A 24670-nucleotide genomic window follows, 5' to 3' on the forward strand; every position below is an offset into this window, starting at 1 on the left:
ACCCGCCTCCGCCGCCCCAGCTGGACTCAGGCCGGGGGCAGCAGGACGTGGGGGCGGGCCGCGCCGGAGGGCTCCGGCAAGGGGAGGCCCGGGGAGAAGAGAAGCGGGACGGCGCGGGGGCTCGGCCTGGGGCGACGCTGAGCCAGGGGCTGCGGACAGCAAGACGGCGGAGGTGCAGGTACGGCTCCCCCGGGCGCGGGCGCGGGCGCGGGCGCGGGCCCGGTCCGGGGCGGGGCGGGGCGGGGCGAGGCCGCTGCTGCAGGCGTGACGCGTCGCGGGCTTGAGTGACGTCACGTGTGTGACGCGGCGGTGGGAAGAGCCTGGCGGCGGCGCCGGGAGTGGGGTCTGCAGCGCTCAGGAGCCCTCGCCGGGCTTGGGGAGAGCGGCGCGGGGATGCCGGGCAGGAGGCTCCAGCGGTGTCTGGGGCGGCTGGGAGGCGCGGTGGGCCTAGGCCGACGCCACCTGCACGCGGCGGAGGGGTTGTGGGCCGGGGGGGGGGCACCTGGCGCCGGGGCCTGGGGCCGCGGTGGTGGTTCCTGCCGGGCCTGGTGGAAGCCGGGGGCTGTGGTTGGGGGTTTCGGGGAAGTGCGGACAGTCGGGGCAGGGGCAGGGGCAGGGGAGGTCTCCCATCCCGCGGGGATGTCCCGTGGTGGCGCCGCGCGCCAGCGAGCACGGGGCGGCGAGATCGCAGGCCCCGGCGAGGAGGCCTCTCCTGGGGAGACGGTGGTAGCCGTGGCCCTCCCCACCCCAGAGACCTGGCGCCTCCACTACCTCTCTATTTGTATCTTTTATCTTAACGTGGGCCCTGAGGCCCACTCATCTAACTCCTCCGCTACCAGGAAGCCAGGGGCTGCCCGAGGTTTGCAGCTGCCTGCGGGAGCTGTCTCTTTTGGCTGGAGCCCCAGTGCCACAGCAAGGCGCAGGTCCTAGAGCTGGTGCTGCTGGAGCATTTCATGGCTGTCCTGGAATTGGGGGCATGGCGTGGGGCCAAAGTGTCCCAGCTGTGACAGGTGGAGGATGAGAAACTCCAGCTGAGAGGATTTAGCCCTGGTCATTTATGCTGCCATCCCCATTTTCACTTGCTTCCCGTTCCCGCAGTTCCCCAGTGACATATTTTTCTCATTCCCAGGTCATGGTGAGCATGAAGGTGGAGGAGGTGTCCTCAGAAAAGATGCAGCCCACTGGGGCACTGCAGGATCCTGGTGATTGCTGGCTGGAGCAACCAAAGGCCCATTGTACCAACAGGTCTCTGGAGGAGGCAGGACAGAGGGGAACCTTGGCACCTCAGGACAAGCCACGGCATGTTCCCAAAGAGGAGCTCCTGCCCCACCAGGAGTCAGGTGAGGTATAGGATGGAGGCCTGGGCGTGGGTCTGGGTACCTGAGAGGCGTCCTTCATGCAGGGGGGGAGAGGCTTAGATGTCTGCCCCTGGTCAGGACAGGGCTGCAGTAAAGGTTTCCCTTAATTTTATATGGAATCTCTATATGCAAAGTTACTCTTATGAGATCACTCTCTTTCTACCCAAAATTTCTTATATGCGAGGTAAATTCACTTTTATGCGATTGGGGCTCCACTTGTCCCCACTCACCCCAGCCCCTGAGCTTTGCCATGCCACGGTGCAGGCAGGTGGTGTCAGCTGCTCCCAGGTCTGCTGCAGCAGCTGGGGCGAGCAGGGAGAAGCGGAGGCCCCAGGTATCAGGAACTGTGAGTGGGTGTGGGGCACAGGACAGGGGGGTGCGGGGTTGGGGTGGGGGCATAGCTCTTGCTGCTATGCACTCCCTGGGAGGGCTGTGGGCTGGGGGACTCTGTTGAGCTCTTCCCAGGAGGTGTGGGCCCCTGGGTCTGCATGCCGGACAACAGCAGGCTGCTGCTGCAGGCTGGAGTTGGTGGCACTAGGCTATCCCCAGCACTTGGCGGGCAAGTTGGGGCTACAGTGAATTTTGGGGTGCAAAAGATTTGAATCAAATCAATTTAAATCATGATTTACTTCACTAGTCCAGAAGCCTCGTTTTAATCATTGTTTTCTACAAAAAGTTCATTCTTGTTCATTGTTGTTTGATATCCTGTATTCATTTAACTTCTTGAAACCTTATGCTTTTATGGAGAGGTAAGGGCTTGACTGTATACAAACTTGCAGAGAGATGAGAGGGCTGATGGGTAGGTTTCATAGTTTCTAGGGTCGGAAGGGACCTGAGCAGATCATCGAGTCCAGCCCCATGCCATGGCAGGAAAAAGTACTGGGGTCAAACGACCCCAGCAAGGTGTTCATCTAACCTCCTCTTAAACACCCCCAGGGTAGGAGCCTGCACCACTTCTCTTGGAAGTTGGTTCCAGATCTTAGCCGTCCTGACCATGAAGTAGCGCCTCCTGATATCTAGCCTTAACCTACCCTCTGCCAGCTTGTGACCGTTATTCCTGGTCACTCCTGTCCGTGCTCAGGGGAACAGGGACTCCCCCAACGCCTGCTGATCCCCTCTGTCTAGTTTGTAACAGGCCACTAGATCCCGCCTCAGCCTTCTCTTGTGGAGGCTGAACAGGTTCAGGTCCCGTCGCCTCTCCTCGTAGGGCCTGCCCTGCTGCCCCCTAATCATGTAAGTGGCTCTCCTCTGGACCCTCTCCATGCTGTCCACGTCCCTCCTGAAGTGCAGTGCCCAGAACTGGACGCAATACTCCAGCTGTGACCTGACCAGTGCCGCATAGAGGGGGAGGATCACCTCCTTGGACCTGCTTGAGATGCATCTGTGGATGCATGACAAGGTGCAGCTGGCCTTCCTGACCGCGTCCCCACACTGCCGGCCCATGTTCATCTTGGCATCAATGATGACTCCAAGATCCTTTTCTGCCTCTGTACTGACAAGAAGGGAGTTCCCCAGCCTGTAGGTATGGTGCTGGTTCTTCCTCCCCAGGTGCAGCACCTTGCACTTGTCGGTGTTGAATCCCATCCTGTTCTCATCCGCCCACCCCTGTAACCTGCTTGGGTCTGATTGCAGCCTATTCCTCCCTTCTAGCATGCCCACATCCCCCCACATCTCACTGTTATCAGCAAATTTGAACAGGGTGCTTTTTACCCCCTCGTCCAAGTCACTGATGAAGATGTTGAACGGTGTGGACCCAAGGACCAAGCCCTGGGGGACCCCACTGCCCACATCCCTCCAGGTCAAAAATGACCCATCCACCACCATTGTTAGATGAGCACCTTGCCGGGGTCATCTGACCCCGGTGCTCTTTCCTGCTAAGGCAGGGGGTCGGACTAGATGATCTACCTAGGTCCCTTCCGACTCTAGCTACTATGAAACTATGAAACCACCACTCTCTGGGTGCGGCCCTCCAGCCAATTGGCGACCCATTTGACTGTGGGTGTTGACACCACAGTCCCTCAGTTTCTTAATGAGAACAGGGTGAGAGACAGTGTCGAAGGCCTTCCGAAAGTCCAGGAAGACTACGTCCACTATCACCCTTGCATTTAAGGGTTTGGTGGGCTGGTCGTAGAAGGCTACCAGGTTGGTCTGACAGGACCTGACGCTAATGAACCCGTGTTGGTTGCCCCTAAGCATAATCTCCTCCTTGGCCCCTTGTGGACATGTGCCAGGATAACTCTCTCAAAAAGCTCACCCAGGATTGAGGTAAGACTACCTGGCTTATAGTTTCCTGGGTCTTCCTTCCTCCCCTTTTTGAAGATGGGAACCACGCTGGCCCTCTTCCAGTCCTCTGGCACCACAAGTGCTCGTACAGCCCTGCCGGGGGTCCCACAATGACCGCAGCCAATTCCCTCAGCACTCGGGGGTGGAGATCATCTGGACCAGCTGATTTGAATACATCCAGTCCCTCCAGAAGTTCCCTAAGTAGTTCCTCACTAACCCTTGTCCTAGGTGCGCCTCCCCTGGGTCTAGGGGGGGCCCAGAGGTGGGGTGGCTGTTCCGGTCCCTGCTCAGGAAAACGGAGGCAAAGAAATTGTTAAATATGTTAGCTTTGTCGTCTGGTGTGACGACCAAATTTCCTAGCTTGTTGTGCAGGGGTCCCACGTTACCCAGAACCTTCTTTTTGCTCCCTTTGTATTTAAAAATGGACTTCTTGTTGTCCTTGATCCAGCAAGCTAGTTCCAGTTCCATCTCTGCCTTGGCCTTCCTGATTTTCCCCCCCCAACCCCCCCTCCCCGCATGCCTTTGAGCTGGGGGGCTTTTGCGCCCTCCTGCCCCCTTTGATACATGTTGGGATTACCTCCCTTTGGGCTTGGAGGATCGTCTCCTTAAGACGCGACCACTATCCTTGGACAACTGGCTCCCCTCCCCTCTGGGACCTCAGTGCTTCCCTGACTATTCTCCTTAGTTCATTGAAGTCCGCCCTCCTGAAATCTAGGGCTGCTGCCTTGCTGCAGGCCTTTGCCACCTTGCGCTGGATGGTGAATCCCAGCAGACGATGATCACTGTTGCTCAGGTGGTCGAGCACCTGCAGCCCCTGCACCAGGTCCAACAAGGCATCTCCCCCAGTGGGGCTGTGCACCTCCTGGGTTAGATGGAGGTCCTGCATTCTGGCTAGGAACCTATGTGAGCGGTCATACCTGGCTGACTGCTCTTCCCAGCAGATATCTGGAAAGTTCACGTCACCCATGATGACCACATCCTTAGACTTCACTACCTCCCTGAGCTGACCTAAGAATTCCTGGTTGAGCTCTTCCCCTTGGCTGGGAGGTCTGTAGTAGACCCCCCCTGTTAAATCTCTTTGCCCTCGACTGCCCTGTATTCTAACCCAGAGCACTTCAGAGTGCCCCTCTTCTGATTCTTTGCTAATTGACGAGGATGTGTATTCCTCCTTAATGTAGAGCGCAACGCCCCTGCCTTTCCTCCCTGTCCTGTCCCTCCTGTACAGCCTATAGCTCTTGATATTCACCGCCCATTCATGCTTTGGGTCCCACCATGTTTCAGTGATCCCCACTATGTCCAGGTTGGTGTCAGCTAGCAAGAGGATGAGTTCCTCTTGCTTGTTTCCCATACTACGAGCTTTATGTAGAGGCATTTGAGGCCTCCTGTGGATGTGTGCACTGGCCCCCTACTTTCAGCATTACCCTGGCCCCTGTTGCTTACCTGTGTATATGTTCTGCTCGTCAGTCTAGGCTGGGCTGTACTTGTGGGTCTTGCTTGGTTTGGCAGTCCAAGGCTTCCTCTGCCCTCATCTTGCCCTTCCCCCAGTGAGTCTAGTTTAAAGCAGATACGGTTTAGGTAATCTCATCTGTTATCTCTCATTCCCATATACTGCTGTTAAAAATGATGTTATCTCTGGAGAGAGAAATCCACAGTTTTAGAACTGAAACTAAGCTTCACAGAGCTGTTTAATGGGATCTTCTAGACCAGGGGTCAACAACCCACAGCACACATGCCGAGCATGGCATGTGAGACCATTTTGCTTGGCATGCCACGGCCAGCCCTGGCTCTGGGTAGTTGCTGCCAGCAACGGAGCTTGAGCTGCTCCTGGCAGGCACCTGGGATGCTGCAAGCCCTACTGGGAGCAGCCCGGGCTCCAGCAGCTACCCAGAGCTGGGGTAGCGGCTGACAGTCACAGAGCCTGGGCTGGGGCCAGGGGCTTTGGATGGGGGGCAGGAACTTTGGGTAGGGGGCAAGGGGCTTTGGGTGGGGGGCAGGGGGCACAAGCAGGGCATCCTGTCATGTACCCCCTGCCCTCATTTTGTTTTTCTGGCATGCCAGCACTCTGGCACCTTCCAAGGTAGGCATTGTGGTGTTTGTCAACACTCCAGCCAAAAAATGTTGCCTCTCCCTTTTCTAGACTGAGCACCAAGTCCCATTGGGTAGAGTGGTTTTCTTTAATCTTTACAAATCTATAGAGGAGCCTCTGGGAACCCCATGACATTGGGCACTGAATATAGTCTGTGGCCTGTTGTGACCTTTTTGTAAAACTTTTCTGAAGAGTTTACATGCTTATATTGTCTCAAATATTACATAATTACATGTTATAATTCCTAGCCCATTGTGATGTCTTGAATCATCATAGAAAACATGGCTCGGAAGGGACCTCAGGAGGTCACATCTAGTCCATCCTCCTGATCAAGGCAGGACCAGCCCCAACTAGATTGTCCCAGCCAAGGCTTTCTCTAGCTAGGTCTTAAACACCTCCAAGGCTGTGTAAGGCTGATGACCAAGTTGAACTTTAGATGAGCCTGTGGCTGGCAGGTGCAGGAGAGCAGCATGCTGTGTGGAAAGATTTGAGTGCTGTGCGAAGAAATCTAGTGTGAAGTGTGGAAAATACCTGGGCTGTGTGGAAGTTCCCTGTACGCATGCTATGTGCAAATGTGAGTGCAGTGTGCGGAGGGAACGTAAAAGGAATTTTCCTCTCAAAGTCTGTGTGTGACTGGGAGTGCAACGGTTCGAGTGGGATGTGCCTGTGGGCCTGGGTCAGTTGGGTTCGCTCAGTGTCTCAGGGTGCACGTGAAAGCGTTTTGGGAGTGCCTGGGAGGTAGGTGAGAGTGCTAGTGAGTCTGGAGTGCCTGGGAGGTGGTGGATCTAGTGGATTTCTATTTGGGAGAGTGCTTGGGAGGTTGCTTCGAGTGGATTCTCTGTGTTTTATGCTTGCATATACCCGTGTGTTATATAGTGTTGTAAATAGTAGGTAATTCAATTGTGTATATATATGTTACAGAGTATAGTGTTCTTTAGGATAAGGTATTTGTATCTTATAGTAACTGGTTGTTCAATGTTAAATTAACCATTTGATTAGTTTATTCTTAAATAGTATGTGTATAGTTCCTCATTCAGGAGGGGTCCAAGTGCCTGGTTGATTAGATGCTGGAGCTCGAGTCCACTCCCTAGCTCTTCTCTGCCTATGGTTTGTGGGGTGGCCAACATTGGATTAAAAGTTCAATTGATTTTGGCCCCTGACAGATCTGGCATCCCTGGGTGGGCGTGGCAGAGCTGAAAGAAAGTGATTGTGAGGTACAATTTGTATGAATTGTGAGGTGAAATAAGCAGGCAGGTGTAGTTGCTTACTGTTCTACTACTGTGGGTCTGTTGAGGGTACAACTTTTTGTCAGTGTGTACTGCTGTTTGTGCTACTGTTTGCATAGGAGTGGCAGGCAGTCCTGTTCGCATCAGTGCTAGCACCACATTGCCTCTGGTGCTGCCTATTGCTTTCCCACAGGAGTGTGTCGCTTCCTTCCTGATTACTGCTGCTTATTGCCCTACTCACAGGGAAGGGACTATTGTTTTTCTGCTAGAAGCAGTAACTTGTAGGTTTGTGCTGTCTGTCCCAGGGGTGCACTATAGTGCTGTTGGTGCTGTCTATGTGTTGAAGCCACAGTGGTTGTTTATTAGGGCTTGGTGTTTACTATTTGTTTTTACTACTCATTGTTGCTTATTGATCACCTATTATTTTGGTTAATTGCCTGCTATGGCTGTTGACAGTGGAGAACAAATTGCAGATATGGTAGTGGAGGTTGATTCCCCTGAAAAGGTTGAGGAATGGATTTCAAAGGAGGTAGTGTTAAGAAATATATGGACTTGTCCACCAGACAAGTACAGTGCATGGAAAGAATGAGAGCTAGGTTATCTAGGTTATTGTATCAGGGTGTACAAAACCTTTTGCACCAAGTGGTTAGGGTGGGCGCAAAAGAAGAAGCATAGCCACAAAGCCATTAAGAAGGCTGTGGGGATAGGCCTATTAGAGGTCATTCATAGATTAATGCAGACGTGTCACTGTCTCCAACAGAAGGAGAAAGCCAGCAAACATCTGCTTGCTACTATGACAGAGGAGAGTGAACAGTGGATTAGAGGTCTGGAGAATCAGATTAGTAAATTAAACGGAGACTCTGGGTGGGATGCAGGTGAGATTAAAGAACTGCAAAGTCGAGTTAAGGAGTTGGAGGACATGGTTGACAGAATGACAGTAGAATGTGACCAATGGCGAGGAAAAGTGGAAGTTATAAGAGCCGCCTTCTGGGTTCTAAAGAAACAGAGGTGCATGTGGGAGATCATAATAAGTGTAACGAGGACATCCAGTCATTAGAGCATGAGGTCAAGGTCCTAAGGAGCTGTAAATGGTTAAAGGTCTCAACCAGGACTGTCTGTGCCAAGGGATGGCTATGATAGTGGGTTGGAGTCTGACAGCTGAGATCCCTCCCCAAGTCATAGCAGCAGTGCGGATAGCCCTAGGACCCTGAGGAGGATTGTGTCTCCACAAACAGAGAGTAGCCCCAATGGCACCTATTCGAATCAAAGAAGCGTTGTTGGCAAATGTCAGGGTACGTACTGAGAAGACCCTAGTGACATTTAACACTGAAGAACTGCGAGCATTAGGGAAATGTATTGGTCTGTTGTCCAAGAAAGCATGTATTGATTGGCTAATGGAAATAGGCTTATATGGTGAGGAAGAACAGTACTCCCTCGTAGATATCATTGCCTTAGCCCAACAATGTATGGCCCAAAGGAATTTTGCAGCACTGCCCTTCAAAGTAGGGTCTTGTAGTGTGCAGAGTAACAGTGAATTGTACAGTGCTTTGTTGAATTTGTTTTTTCAGGGTAGACTTGTAGAGGTATTGCATTTTGAATGTCACTAGGCTGGCAATGAGAGACCAGAAACATGTATTTTAAAAAAATGCATGCTATATGGTGCGGTGAATAGAGGCAAACAAATTATTGACTTTGATTGCCCAGAATTCATAAAGGACTTGGTTAAAAGTTTCAACAGAGGCATTAGAACCTACCTTGGTACATCCTGGAAAGGGTCATCCTGCAGTGAGGTGCAGGATATGGCCATGGAGACATTCCAGGTTCTAGAGGCGAAGCCTATGCTTAGAAAAGAAAAGCCCAAGAAGCCTAGGTTTTCTGAAGTGGCAGGAGGTGACAGGCTGAGAGAGGCTTCAGATAAGTCAATATAAAAGACAACAGTTCACCCCGACATCTGGTAGTAGGGAGACACCTGTAAAGGGAAGGAGTCCTTGTATAGCTAAGGTGACCTCCCGGGACGCTGACTGAGAGAGTAAAAGTGAGAATGGATCTGATAGCCAAGACCATGCAAAGCTGATGATGGGTATAAAAGAATCGGTTTCACAGCTCCCAGGCGGGGAGTTGTCTTAGCCGCCTGCAGAGGGTTTAGGATTGAGAGTGTGGTCGGGTGTAGAAAGGTAAGAACGATTTATTGATTTAACAAAAACACATCTACCGTAGTAACAAAACAAACAATGACAGACAAAAGCAATTCGCGTCTGCAACTTATCGGCAGTCCCCTCTGATGCCTGATACACAGCAAGTTCCTCTTTTTACAAAGTTCAGTGAAATCAGGCATCCCTGAGCAACACTGTCTGAGGGGTACCAGGAAGGACCCTGGAATGCAGTTCTTGGGCTCCTCAAGGTCCACGGGCCCACTGATCCAGGCAACAGCTAACCAATCTTTTTCACAGAGCTGCATCTTCCTTCTGAATGATTTCCAAACATTTCAGCTAATTTATAGCTTCTGAAGGACACTGATAATATACAACCACTTAGATTCCTTTTTCTTCAACTGTCCTTAGATTGACCAATAGGAGTACAAGCCTTGCATTCCTTCGATAAGATCATTTTAACTGCGACACAGGGCCTTACTACTTCTAGGCATTGCTAAATTTACTAAGCCTTACTTTATACAAGGCTTCACTACATCTTAAACTATAATTAGGCTTTTAGCAACAACTTATAGCTTAATATCTAAACAAATACAGAAAAAACACTTGGTCTAATCTTTATAGAGCCTTCAGCAAGCACTTTTATCACACAGACATACTTTTCAGCTGCCACAGGAGTGGTATGAGGGATGACAACTGTAGAGTGCCTAAACCCTTCAGGGGCTCACTTTGGAAGGAGGACTTGAGATACGAGGATTATATGACCATAGACGGAGCCAGCAATGTTAGGTTGCTGGAACTGCTCCTGAAAGAGGAACGGAAGAAGGAGCAGTTGAGGCAGTAGCGGGACGGCTCACCTCCACTGTGATGGCCTCTGCCTCTGACTAGGGCAGCTGGGCCATCATTTCTGGCTTCCCGCTCCGGCACATCCTCAACTAGATCTTCCCAGCTAAAACTCTGTCTAGCCAGGTCTTACCAACTTCCAAGGGTGGAGATTCCACCACCTCTCTGTGTAAGCTGTTCCAGTTTTTCTACTCTCTGAATGAGAGAACTTTTCCTAATGCCTAAACTAAACTTCCCGTGCTGCAACTTGAAACCATTGTTCCTTGTTCTGCCATCTGCCCCCACTAGGAACAGTCCAGCTTCATCCTTTTTTGAACCCCATTCAGGTAGTTGAAGGATACTGTCAAATCCCCTCAGTCTTCTCGAGACTACATAAGCCCAATTCCCTCAGTCTTTCCTTAAAAGTCATGTCCCCCAGCCCCCGCACCATTTTTGTTGTCCTCTGCTGGACTCTCTGTAGTGTGTCCACATCCTTTCTGTATTGGGGGATCCACAACTATATACAGGACTCCAGATATGGCCTCCTCCAGATATGTGCTGAAAAGAAGGGAATAATCACTTTCCTTGACCTGCAGGCAACGCTCTTAGCAATGCAGCCTGGGATGCTGTTAGCCATCTTGGCACCAAGGGCACACTGCTGGCTCCTGTTCAGCTTCTTGTCCCCTGTCACCCCAGGTCCTTTTCTGCAGAGCTGCTGCCCAGCCAGTCAGCCCCACAGCATGCACCAGTGCATGGGATCGTTATGCAGGACTTTGCACTTGTCCTTGCTGAACCTCATGAGATTTCTTTTACCCCATCTTCCAATTTGTTGAGGTCACTCTAAATCCTAGCCCTACCCTCCAGCGTATCTACTACTCCCCGCTAGCTTGGTGTCATCTGTGAATTTGCTGAGGGTGCACTCTATGTCATCTTCCAGGTGGTTGATGAGGACATTGAACAAAACCGGCCCCAAGACTGTCACCTGGGGCACTGCACTTGACACCGGCTGCCAGCTAGACATCGTGCCATTGATTGCTATTCTCTGAGTGTGATGCTTCAGCTAGTTTTCTGTCCACCTTACAGTCCATTCATCCAGCCTGTACTTCCTTAGCTTGCCTGCGAGAATGCTGTGGGAGACCATATCAAAAGCCTTGTTAAATCAAGGTACACCACATCCATGGATCCAAAGCAATAAGGCTGAGTTTTAACCTATCTTAAATTAAAACTATGTTTTAAATAGGTTTATATTTTTTTAAATAAGCATCTTAAAAAATACTATTAAGTGAAAAAAATCTGATTCAAATAAAAATCTGATTTAAAAAAAATGATTAATTTTTATCTACTCTGATTGTTGTTCTAAGAATCAGTGCTCTATTCGCCCCTTTCTCATGCCTCCCTGAACCCTCATGGCCCAATAAGGGGCTGGTGCAGGTGACAGGAAAATGAAACTCCCCAGTCACCCCTGGCTGGTTCAGGTACAGCTAACTCAGGCCTCTGTCCTGCTGCAGATTCCCCTGAAACTGAAGAGACCTGGGAGGTATCAGCAGATGGAAGGTTGTCAGGGTGGTGCCCCAAACAAGGCCCTTCCCAAGAAGCAGGTAAGGAGCAGTGGCTGTACCCTTTCCAGCAGCAGGAGGCACTATTCAGCTGTCTGCCAGAACATGTTGATGGGTTCAGTGCTCCAACAGATTGGCTGTTCTTGTTTTCCCTAGAGAAGACTGACCTTGCATTTCCCATCCCCCTGTCCTTAACGCGTGGATCTGATACAGTCACTACAGTCCTTGAGCTGCTTTCCCAGGGAGTGATGTTCCTGCAGGCTCTGTTGGGGTGCTGTGATCACTACCCTGCACTAGGATAGAGTTATTGGGGTTCATCTCTGGCTTTGTGCCTGTGGAGGTCTGTTAGGCAAACCTGTAAGACTTTGATCCTTCTGCCTCCCCTCCCTCTTCCACACCCTGAAGCCTCTGGCTGCCTCAGTCCCAGGCCAGTACAGGAGACTAGCAGGGCTTTCCCCATGCCAGCAGCACCAGGAATAACCTGTGCATTCTCTTCCCTACCCCACAGGTGCTGGGACCCTGAGCAGAGTTGAGCAGCAGCCTCCTGAGGAGGGACCTGTAAATCTAGAGCTGCACAGGACTTCCGTAGGGAGACTGGAGGAGACAAGTTCCCTAACACCTGAGCCTGGCCAAGTGCAGAGGAGGAAGAGCAAACCTCCACAGCAGGGGGAGAGCTTGGAGGTGAGCAGGGCACTAGTTCCAGTTGTGGGTGGGAGTACATCTGGGGCAGAGCACAGGAGGAGCCAGGAGTGGTGTAAACAATTTGGGTTGCAGAGACGCATGAAGAGTGTCAAGCCTGTGGTGATGGAGGCTGCAAACACACCAAGCTGGCATTAGCAGGAGCTCCCTCTTAAGTGCAGATTGCTGGGAGGGCTGGCACGGGCAAGCCTTGTCAGAGTGCATCAAGCCAGGGCTCCCTGCCCCTAAAAGTGCTGTCCAGGCTGCCTCAAAGGACCGAACAAAACGTGATGAGCTGAGCTAAAGCTGACATGTGAACTCCTATGTGCACAGCTGCATCCACATCACATGTCAGCTTAAGAATGGGGAATATTGCACCCTTACCTGTCATGACAAAATCTGCATTAAGTTGTAGTACAGAGTGATTGCAGACTGGGCTGTGGGGGCTGGAAGCAGCTAGTAGAGGAGACACTGATGGTGTAATGCTTGTGCCTGCAGCTCCAGGAGGTGTTTGAGGAAGTGGCTGTGTATTTCACACGGAAGGAGTGGGAGCTGCTGGAAGGTGAAGACAAGGTGCTTTACCGGGACCAGATGCTGAGGAATTTCCAAGCCCTCGTTTCCCTGGGTAAAACTCTGGTTCTTGATTCTCCCTGGAGCTATGTGTACTCTGAAGCATATTGTCGTCTTCTTGTTTTTCAGCAGTCTCATACTCATGCACGTTTGGCTGGTGGTTTAAATTCAGTTCCTCCCCACTGCTCTGTCAGTGATCAGACCTCTCTGACATATCATATTGATAGATCTTCCTTCATTTCATTCAGCTGCCTTCACTTGTGTCTTCCCCATTCTTGTAACCGCTGGTGCTACCATACCAAGCAGTTTCTTAACAACATGATCTCCCTTTGTTAGCAGTTAGCATTAGGGACTATAGGCTTTACAGGCGGGATAGAGAAGGAAGGAAAGGCGGGGGTGTGACGCTCTGTGTCAAGGAACAATACACATCTTCTGCCAGCGAAATGGAGTCAGAGGGGCACGCTGAAGTGCTCTGGGTCAAGATACAAGGGGGCCGTGGGGAGAGGGATCTAACGGTGGGGGTCTACTACAGACCCCCCAACCAAGGGGAGGAGTTGGACTGGGAGTTTTTGGGCCAGCTTGCAGAGGCACTTAAGGCAAGGGATGTAGTTGTCATGGGTGATTTAAATTACCCGGACATCTGCTGGGAGGAACAGTCAGCCAGGTCGGACCGTTCCAGGAGGTTCCTGGCTGAGATTTCATAGATTTCATAGACATTAGGGCTGGAAGGGACCTCAGGAGATCATCGAGTCCAGCCCCCTGCCCAAAGGGCAGGAAGTCAGCTGGGGTCATAGGATCCCAGCAAGATAAGCATCCAATTTACTCTTGAAGGTGTTCAATGTAGGTGCTTGAACCACCTCCGCTAGCAGACTGTTCCAGAACTTGAGGGCTCGGACAGTAAAGAAATTCTTCCTTATGTCCAGCCTGAAACGGTCTTGCAGGAGTTTGTGACCGTTTGACCTCGTCATCCCTTGGGGCGCTCTGGTGAACAAACGTTCTCCCAGATCCTGGTGGTCACCCCGATAAACTTATAGGTGGCCATCAGATCACCCCTGAGCCTGCGCTTTTCCAGGCTAAAGAGTCCCGTGGCTCTCAGCCTGTCATCGTAAGATCTGTTTTCCTGACCTCTGATCATGCGCGTGGCTCTCCTCTGCACTCTCTCAAGCTTCTCCACATCCTTTTTGAATTGTGGAGCCCAAAACTGGATGCAGTACTCCAGCTGCAGCCTCACTAAGGCCGAGTACAAGGGGAGAATGACGTCCCGGGATTTGCTCGAGAAGCATCTATGGATGCACACTAGCATTTTGGTCGCTTTATTAGCCGCAGCATTGCATTGGAGGCTCATGTTCATCTTGTGGTCAATGATGACCCCCAACTCTCTTTCTTCTGTAGTGCTATCCAACGTAGCACTGCCGAGCCTATAAAGATGCTGCAGGTTTTTCCTCCCAAGGTGGAGAACCTTGCATTTATCGGTGTTAAACACCATGAGGTTCTCATCTGCCCATTTGCTGAGTTTGTCCAGGTCAGCCTGGATCACCCGCCTATCTTCTGGCGTGGATGCTTTGCCCCAAAGTTTGGTGTCATCAGCAAACTTGGCCAGTCCACTCCTGACTCCAATGTCCACATCGTTAATGAAGATGTTGAACAGTATGGGTCCCAGGACAGAGCCTTGAGGGACCCCACTGGTCACAGGACATCATGATGAGTGACTGCCATCAATCACAACCTTCTGGGTCCGACCACGAAGCCAATTTCCCAGCCAGCGGATCATGGTAGAGCCAAGGCCACAACCGGCCAGTTTGGCCAAGAGGTGATCATGGGATACCAGATCAAAAGCTTTTTTGAAGTCCAGATATATGACATCAATCTCTTCTCCCTTGTCCAGGTGATAGGTCACCTGGTCATAGAAGGAAATGAGATTGGTCAAACAAGACCTACCCGCAACAAACCTATGCTGGCTATCCCTTAGGATGTTAGCCTGGGCCAGTCCCTCAAGGATGGCCTCCTTAATAAACTTTTCTAAGATCTTCCCCAGGATAGAAGTCAGGCTGATGGGCCTGTAGTTAGCCGGATCCACAGGACCTCCACTTAATTCAGGAGGTGCACAGTCCAACCAGAGGAAATGCCCTGTTGGACCTGGTCCTGGCCACAGGCGATGACCTGGTCAGGGGCCTCCAGGTCCTCAACCACCTGGGTGATAGTGATCATTGCCAGGGCAGGGTGTCAAGGGCCAGCAGCAAGGCGGTAGCCGTAGAGTTCAAGAGGGCCAACTTCAACGAGTTGAGATTAGTGGGAGAGCGCTGGGGTTCTCAAGGGCAGGGGAACTCAGTGCCCACGATGAGTGGTTGTTCCTTAAGGAGACGATACTCGGGGCCCAAGGGGTGACCATCCCAACAAAAAGCAAGGGGGGCAGGAGTGCCCGAAAGCCCCCTGGCTCACCAAGGGTGTACGGAAATACCTGATTGCTAAAAAGGTGGCGTACACCAGGTGAAAGGGGGGTGCTGTCTCCAAAGAGGAGTATATCTCCTCTGCTCGGGCCTGTAGGGGGGTTGTCAGGAAAGCTAAGGTGGACATAGGGCTAGGACTTGCCTCCAAAATCAAAGATAATAAAAAGTCCTTTTTCAAATATATAGGGAGGATGAAGAAAGCACTGGGTAATGTGAGGCCCCTGCAAGATCCTCTGGGCAATCTGGTGGTTGCGCCAGAGGAAAAAGCAGACCTCTTTAACCAATTCTTCACCTCTGTTTTCTTGGGCAGGGACTGGGACTTCCCCACCGTGATGCAAGATGGACTCGAGGGGAACATCTCCAGACCTCAGGTTGGGGAGGACTGGGTTAGAGAGCTTCTGGAGGGGCTGGATGTGTTCAAATCAGCGGGTCCAGATGCTCTCCACCCCAGGGTGTTGAGGGTGCTAGCAGGGGTTATTGCAGGGCCCTCAGCATGGCTTTACGAGCGCTTGTGGTGCTCAGGCCAGGTGCTAGATGATTGGAAGATAGCCAACGTGGTCCCCATCTTTAAAAAAGGGAGGAGGGAGGGCCCGGGCAACTATAGGCCCGTCAGTCTTACCTCAATCCTAGGGAAACTCTTTGAGAAGATCATCATGGAGCACATCTGTGATGGGCCAGCCTCAGAGATGATGCTCAAGGGCAACCAGCAGGGTTTCATTAGGGGCAGGTCATGTCAAACCAACCTGATTGCCTTTTATGATCAGGTCATGGATGCAGGTGTTGCCGTGGATGTAGTCCTTCTGGACTTCAGCAAGGCCTTTGCTTTCCCATCCTCATTGAAAAATTGGGCGACTGTGGCATTGATGCCTACACAGTCAGATGGATTGCAGATTGGCTGAAGGGTTGCACTCAGAGGGTGGTGGTGGATGGGTCATATTCGACCTGGGGAGAAGTGGGCAGTGGAGTCCCCCCAGGGCTTGGTTCTTGGGCCTGCGCTGTTCATCAGCGATTTGGACGATGGGGTGAAAAGCACCCTGTTTAAATTCGCTGATGATACCAAAATTTGGGGTGAGGTGAACACGCTAGTAGGGAGGGAAAGACTGCCGCAAGACTTGGATAGGTTACAGGGATGGGCTAGCAAAAACAGGATGCGCTTCAATACTGACAAGTGCAAGGTGCTGCACTTGAGCAGTAGTAACCACCAGTACACTTATAAGATGGGAAACACCCTTCTTGAACGCACGGAAGCAGAAAGGGATTTTGGAGTCATTATTGACTCCAAGATGAACATGAGCCGACAATGCGATGTCACGGTTGGCAGGGCTAACCGCGTCTTGTCATGCATCCACAGGTGCATCTCTAGCAGGGACAAGGAAGTGATCCTCCCCCTCTGAGACGCTGGTCAGGCCACAGCTGGAGTACTGCGTCCAGTTCTGTGCGCCCCATTTCAGGAGGGATGTAGATAACATTGAAAGGGTCTAGAGGAGGCCACCCGAATGATCCGGGGACAACAGGGCAGACCCTACAAGGAGAGACTGGGGGACCTGAACCTGTTCAGCCTTCACAGGAGAAGGCTGAGGGGGGACCTGGTGACAGTCTATAAACTCTCTAGGGGACCAGAAGGGTTTGGGAGAGATCTTGTTTCCCCTAGCACCCCTGGCATAACAAGGAATAACGGCCATAAGCTGTTGTAGAGGAGGTTTAGATTAGGCATCCGTAAGAACTACTTGACAGTTAGGGCGGCTAGGGTCTGGAACCAACTTCCAAGGGAAGTGGTGCTGGCTTCTACCCTGGGGGTCTTTAAGAGGGGGCTTGATGCCTACCTAGCTGGGATCATTTGAGCCCAGTTTTTTCTCCTGCCCAGGCAGAGGGTCGGACTTGAAGATCTATGAGGTCCCTTCAACCTGACTTCTATGATTCTCTGCCATCTGAACACGTTCATATCGTCTATTCATTGTGCGTAAATTCATTAATATCTCTTCCTTGAGGAATATTTCTAATTTTCCCCTTCACTAGTGTGTCCTGTCCAAACACAATTTACAGTCCTATCATACTCATTTCAGTGCTATCTAAATACTTTTTCTCCTCTTTTTGTTACAACCCAGCACAAGTTAATGGAAATATTATTAGCCTCTGCTGCTACAACATGTGGATGATGCATTTCCCCAAATCTTTCTCTAGTGACAGGTGTACACGTGATGGACCCCAGGTACCTCTACTTCCAGGGGTCGCTGGAAGTTTCTGTCCACATTCCTTCCTGACATCATCATCCCTAAAGACCAGAGGCTCTGGGTTTGCTGTATTTACATTAAGACCTGTGCTCCCTCTCCCATTCTCCGAAGTCGTCTTATTCTCCTAAAATCCCTCTGGAGATCAGACACCCATCAGTGTGATGAGAAGTGGGCTAGGTGCAGGGCCTCGTGAAAGCCATTTTTCTTTCCAGAGGATCTCTGATACAGGGGCTTGTTCTTCTTTGTGCACAGGGTTGAGGTACTTACCATTTACTAGGTCACTTTGCTTTTCTGATGGTTTCTTTCCCCTCCGCTTCCCCCAGATGATTTTCTTAGGGAAGTTCTCAAATGCCTTCTGTAGTTCAACAAAGACCACATAGACCATTTCTGTTGTGGGGTTTCACATGCTATGACATGTGTCTTTTTGCCTTCTTTTTGTCTTTTCCATAACTCTAAGGAACTTGGTTTTACACTTGGCAGTATTTACCAACCTGTGGACTCATCTCTATTCCTGGGATGATCCTTCCATTGGGTGGGATGCTGGATTCAGTTGCAACTACAGTTTTTATAATATCATCTTCCCCTGTGCCCTGGTGATGTTGATTTATCCTCTCTCCCAGAAAAGTTTCATTGTCAGCCACCTGCTGTGGATACTTTTCACTGCCACGGGTCCTCACTTTAAACCTTTACTGAACATAAGCTCATTTCCATTCCTTAAATTGGAGGTCCACTAATGAGATAAATGTTATCCATCCTGAAGTGTATCTATTGTCTATTCTTTTCTTTCTGGTACCTTGAAAATGGTAAAAGCTTTATTTTTCTGGTCCTTAGTACATCACAGATCACTGCATCTTCATGCCTGTCCTTGGTGACAGCCAGTTTGATACCCTTTCTATACCAGGAAGTGGTTGGTACTTTGTTTCCTACGACCATTCCTCCACTACCTCTGTGAAAAGAACCACTATCTCTTCAAGTCTTCTCCCTGCAATGCCTTCTCTTTTACCCTAAATGCTTCTTCCTCAATGAAACCTTGAATTCATTGGACCCATTCCCCATATCCCGGCTGGTTATTCTGCTTCCAGTACCCAGTCACAAACACTCTTTAACCACTGTCCCAAACAGGATATCGAGGTCTCACACCCAACTTAATCTGCCACATCCAGCGAGGACAGGTGGAGCTCTGGGTCTGTGATGACGATGAGGATGGTGGGGAAATCTCAAGGTCAGAGGACCTGCTGCCAGGTGAGTTGTGGCTGTCCCCTCTACCCAACTCCCTACTCAGAAATGCTCCATGTCCACAGTGCCAGGGCAACCTAGAAACTACTGTCATGCCCTATGCCACCCTTGCAGGGTGCTGACCTGAAATATAGTACATTATACTGTAATGTGTCCAGGCAGGTGTTGTTCCCCCTTCCTGAAATCCAGCTATATGGGTGGAGACAGGCAACTTTTCCCTTCTTCTCCACCTAATTACAGCTGTTAGGAGACAGTCGAGTTTGCCACCTTGATTTTTCAGCCCATATCTGGTTTCCCTAGGATACCATGTTCTTAAATATGCAACCTCACTCATTAATGTAAGAATTCATTCCCCACCCCAGGGTAGCTTTACCTCTTTAACACTCTCTCCCAGGACACGATGGGATCTCTAATCCCCCATGGAAATCAAGATGATGTACAGAAGCTCTATTTAACCATTGCTGTTGGACATAAGAGAAGCTGAGACAGAAACCCTGAGAGTCTGACTCTGAACTCCCTTGAGTCGAGAACATTAGCTCAGCACAAGGAACTGCCTTTCCTTTACCCCCAGCACTTTGGGTTTTGGAAGGAAGAACTTGATTTCTTGAGGGAACACAAAGGCCAATGTCCAGGCCTACTCAGCAGAAGGAATACCTATCTTTGCCCCTTGGCAGCAGGGCATGGACTAATCTGGAGTTTCTCTTCCCCACACAGGAGGTTCTTGGCTCCTGAATGGAGCTGAGGAGGAGACTCCTGTGGAAGGGCCTGCAAACCTGGAGCCACCATGGACTTCCCCAGGGAGTTTGGGTGAAATGGACTCTCTGAGACCTGAGAAGGAACAATGGCCCAAGTGTCAGGGGAGACCCCAAAAGCAGACGAAGAATGTAGCAGTGAACCAGGTACCATCTCCAGTTAGGTGTGAGTGTGGATAAGGTGCAGAACCCAGAAAGAGTCCTGTGTGCAGGGAAGAATATGTGTAGATGAAAGACCTAAAGACCCACTGGAAAGAAGCACTGCATCCAAGCAAAGGCAGTGGGGAGGGTATCAAGAGGGAAGCAGGGGCTCACTGCCAAGAACGGGCAGAGCCCACTACTGCTCCAAGGTCAGGAAAATCTTTTAACTGTCCATCCCTCCTGGCTCTTCACAAGATATGGCACACTGGGGAAAAGCTCCATGTATGCATCAAGTGTGAGAAGAGCCTGCCTCTTGACTCTAGTTGCTTATCCCCAAATCTATTCTGAAGAGCTCCCACACTGCTTCACCAAATGGGGGAAGAGCTTTTTCTGCCCCTCAGACCTGGACAAGCACCTGCATGGGCACGGGGGGAGGGGGAAAATGTCAGTACCACTGTAATACGCAGTAAGACCTGCACCCATTTTTATCTCTGTCTCAGCACCGATACATCCACCTGGGAAAGAAGAGACACCACTGCACTGAGTGCAGGAAGAACTTCATCTCCTGGCAAGACCTGTCCCAGCACCAGTGTGCACAGGGCGGGGAGCAGCCACACCATGGCACCAAGTGTGGGAAGAGCTTCAGGCATCCCTCCAATCTGGTCAGGTACTGGTGCATGCACGCAAGGGAGAAGCCACATCAGTGTTCGGAGTGTGGGAAGAGCTTCACTCGCTCCTCCAACCTGGCTCAACACCAGCGTATCCACACAGGGGAGAAGCCACATCATTGCTTAGAGTGTGGGAAGACCTTCAATCATTCCAGAAACCTGAGACGACACTGGCTCATCCACACAGGAGAGAAGCCACATCAGTGCTCAGAATGTGGGAAGAGCTTCACCCTATCCTCAGACCTGGCCCGGCACCAGCGCATCCACACGGGGGAGAAACCACATCAGTGCTTGGAGTGTGGGAAGAGCTTCACCCGATCATCCCATCTTAACCAGCACCAGCTCATCCACACAGAAGAGAAGCCACATCAGTGCCCTGAGTGTGGGAAGAGCTTCACTCATTCCTTCAGCCTGGTTCAGCATCAGCATATCCATACAGGAGAGAAGCCACATCAATGTTTGAAGTGTGGTAAGAGCTTCACTCGCTCCTCCAGCCTGGCTCAGCATCAGCATATCCACGCAAGGGAGAAGCCACATCGATGTTCAGAGTGTGGGAGGAGCTACACCTGCTCCTCTCACCTGGTTCGGCACCAGCTTGTCCACACAGGAGAGAAGCCATATCAGTGCTCAGAGTGTGGGAAGAGCTTCACCCTATCTTCAGACCTGATCCGGCACCAGCGTATCCACACGGGGGAGAAACCACATCAGTGCTCGGAGTGTGGGAAGAGCTTCACCCGATCCTCCTACCTTGTCCAGCACCAGCTCATCCACACAGAAGAGAAGCCACATCAGTGTCCAGAGTGTGGAAAGAGCTTCACTCACTCCTCCAACCTGGCTAAGCATCAGCGTATCCATGCAAGGGAGAAGCCACATCGGTGTTCAGAGTGTGGGAGGAGCTACACCTGCTCCTCTCACCTGGTTCGGCACCAGCTCATCCACACAGGAGAGAAGCCACATCAGTGCTCAGAGTGTGGGAAGAGCTTCACCCTGTCCTCAGACCTGATCCGGCACCAGCGTATTCACACAGGGGAGAAACCACATCGGTGCTTGGAGTGTGGGAAGAGCTTCACCCGATCTTCCCACCTTGTCCAGCACCAGCTCATCCACACAGAAGAGAAGCCACATCAGTGCCCAGAGTGTGGGAAGAGCTTCACTCACTCCTTCAGCCTGGCTCAGCATCAGCATTTCCATACAGGAGAGAAGCCACATCAGTGCCCAGAGTGTGGGAAAAGCTTTGCTCGCTCCTCCAGCCTGGTTCAGCATCAGCATATCCACACAAGGGAGAAGCCACATCAGTGTTCAGAGTGTGGGAAGAGCTACACCTGCTGCTCTAACCTGGTCCGGCATCAGCTCATCCACACAGGAGAGAAGCCACATCAGTGCTCAGAGTGTGGGAAGAGCTTCACTCACTCTTTCCACCTTGCTCAGCACCAGCGTATCCACACAGGGGAGAAGCCATATCACTGCTCAGAGTGTGGGAAGAGCTTCATCCGATCCTCCCACCTGGCCCGGCACCAGCTCATCCACACAGAGAAGAAACCACTTCAGGTGCTCAGAGCGTGGGAAGTGCTTCCCTCACTCCTCCAAACTGCCCCAGCACCAGTGCATGCATAGCTGGGAGCAATGCCAGAAGGGATTGGGGACGTGTACCTACTCAACACTCACCAGTGTCTTCATCCAGGCAACGCATGCTGGTGGGCTGGAGCAAAAATTCACCCATCATTTGGCCCTTCTAGGACCCTGCAGAACCCACACAGCACAGAGACTTACCCCCAAGGTTTGATGAGAGGGAGGGGTTAAAAGGAAACTTCTCATGCAGAGGCCAGCCCAGTTGCTTGGGGAACTTCTGAGGAGATAATCTTTAAATCAGCCCTGGAGTTGTGCCATCCCCATCATTCTCTAAAAGCAGTCAGTGCTCCCAGGAGAAGTGCCTTCTCTCTTATGCAACTGGCTCTAAATGACACCCAGGGACTGTCTTTGGCTGACTCCCCAATCTGTCCTCCCTCTTGGTCATAGGGTGCTGGTATTTGAGGCACTTGAGTTGCAGGAAGGAGGATAATAGGTTTAGGTTAGAGATCAGAAGGCAATATTTTACAGTTAGGAGGGCCAAAATCTGGAACCAACTTCCCAGGGCCTTGGGCAAATTCAAGAGGAAGTTGGATGATCACCTGTCTGGGGTCTTGTCAACCCAGCATTCATTCCTGCCTGTGGTAGGGGGTCAGGCTAGATGATCTGTTCAGGTCCCTCCTGACGCTAGATACTGTGAAACTATGACATTTATTGCTGGGAGGATATTTCCTGCCCTCTACCCTGACCTTGCCTTTCTTCCCCACCACATCACCCCCCTCGCAGGCCTGCACATGCGCATTGGGTTCTGCAAGAAGCTGATATGACAACCCCAGGAGCTCAGTTTGGCAGGTTTTGCTTCTCAGCCCCTCATCAGAACTCTGAACCACCAGGTGTCAGCTGCCCGCATCCCTTCATCCCATTCTCTGTAATGGATTCCTTTCTAATCAAGCCCCATGGTTTAACAGGGGTGGGCAATTATTTCAGGTAGAGGGGCCCTTTACCCAGTTTAGGCAAGCTGTGAAGGGCTGCATGGGTAGCCCCCTTGACACGTACCCTACCCCTGGTCACCATCTTGTGACCAGAAGTCCTGGCCCTTAATTTCTGACCTTTGCCACTGGAAATCCCTCCGCTTGCCCCCAGAAGAACTTTCAGCAAGGGGTTTCACCATCTCATAACCAGAAAAATACCAAATTATAGTCTATAAACAACAAGCATCTACAAGATTTTTTTTAAATCAAATTAATGAATATTTGCCGCCCTTCCCTAAGCCCCACTGGCCCTGGGCCACCACGTGGACCCTGCGCTCGCACCCAGCTGTCGCTACACTCCATGCGCCCCCTCCTTGCCACTTTCCCCCTGCTTGCAGCCACTTTCAGCACTTCCCTGCCTGCCCACCTGCCAGCCGCTCCTGCACAATGTGGCTCCCAGACCACAGGACTCAGCAGGAGCCAGCCTGGCCCTGAATGGGGTGAACCCTGTGGCCCTCCCCTGCCTTCCCCGCCCCCCCCCTTACTTTAATTTCCCTCTTGCTGAGGGAGGTTCTCATAGAAGCACAGGAGAAAGCTGTCCTGATGTGCTGCAGGAATGGGAATTGCACCAGGAGACCAGCCTGGCCGCACAGCGATCCCTTCAATGAGCTCAGATTAAAAAAGGAATCCAACAAACACTGGACACTTGGTCGTAGCACTGGGGAAAACTGTAAGAGCCTGCCACAGACATGCAGGGGGAAATTAAGAAAGTCAGGGCCAGATTTGAGCTGCACCTCAAGGCAAGATATAGAAGAGGCAATAAAAAGGAAATCTATAAGTATGTTAAGAGGAAAATGAGAGAACCCATAGGTACCATGTAAGCAACAGCTCTGCAGGAAAGGTCCTGGGGGTGACAGTGGACACGAAGCTGAAGATGAACTAACAGTTGCCCTTGTCGCCAAGAAGGCTAACGGCATCCTGGGCTGCCGTTGAACTGTCGCCAGACTCAATGATCTGTTGAGGTCCCTTCCGACCCTAGCATCCATGAATCTATGAGCGCGAGCCCATGGTCACCTCTTTTGGCTTTGCCCCTATGCCAAGGGAGTGTGGAAAAAAGTAAGCCAGCTCCTTGAGGAAGTGACAGGAGTCATCACTAACAAGGGAGGTGGCACTGTATGGACACCTGACTAAACATCAGGGTCCCAGACAATTTGCTACAGCCAGTTTGTGTCCTGCATCAGGAGCACTGTGTACAATGCAGGAACCTCCTGATGTACAGTCACACTAAGCTCAAGCAAATGGACTGTGTTAAAATGTATCTGAGCAAACTCCAGTCCTACTACCAGAAACTGGTGGGAGAGGATGCAGCCAACTCCACCTGGAAAAGGGAAATGTGGCACACGCTGTTCAAAGTCCCCCTGGGAAGGGAAGTGGACAGGGAGAATGAAGGAGACAATGACACAACTGGACCTGGAGACAGTGAGGAGGACAACAACAGGATCAGCAGCAGTGGAAGTGAGAGTGGCAAGGACAGCATGAACTGAGAAGGGAAACCCCAAATCAGAGCCTGGACTAAGAGACTGTGTTTGGGTTAGGAAAGGGTAGAGGGTGGGTGAAGTTATTGTAGCGGGTGCATAGGTTTCTTAGGTTGGTTTTGAAAAAAGGTGTGATGGAAGTCTATGATAGAGGATGTGTCTATATAATGAAATAGATATATTTTAATAATAAAAAAATATGCATGGCTTCACAGCACCTCAGGTGCTGCTCTGGAAATCCAAAGGTGAAGCCCATAAATAAGCTGAAAACCAAAGTCAGGAGGCAGGAGAAGCCAAGGGCAGGAGGCAGGAGGCTTGTCACAGCAGAACTGCAGACTTGCAGCCTGGCTCGTGCTAGACATATAGGTGGTTCTCCCAGCAGCCAGCCAGGGTA

At 51.2% G+C, this 24670-nt stretch overlaps 1 protein-coding gene across 1 annotated transcript; it reads left to right on the forward strand.

Annotated features, from left to right (window-relative positions):
* The first annotated feature begins 318 nt into the window (after nucleotides 1–318).
* LOC149869956 (uncharacterized) lies at nucleotides 319–24427 on the forward strand. Its single transcript, XM_090035207.1, is given in 9 exon segments — nucleotides 319–441; nucleotides 1130–1340; nucleotides 11434–11523; nucleotides 11990–12162; nucleotides 12658–12784; nucleotides 18530–18649; nucleotides 19358–19542; nucleotides 20037–21746; nucleotides 21748–24427. Coding segments are annotated over 9 exon segments (2904 nt in total). The 5' UTR covers nucleotides 319–393; the 3' UTR covers nucleotides 21988–24427.
* Nucleotides 24428–24670: the final 243 nt, after the last annotated feature.

The sequence above is a fragment of the Crocodylus siamensis genome, chromosome 2, assembly GCF_052110815.1.
Source record: "Crocodylus siamensis isolate JL-2025a chromosome 2, ASM5211081v1, whole genome shotgun sequence".
NCBI classification, from domain to species: domain Eukaryota; kingdom Metazoa; phylum Chordata; order Crocodylia; family Crocodylidae; genus Crocodylus; species Crocodylus siamensis.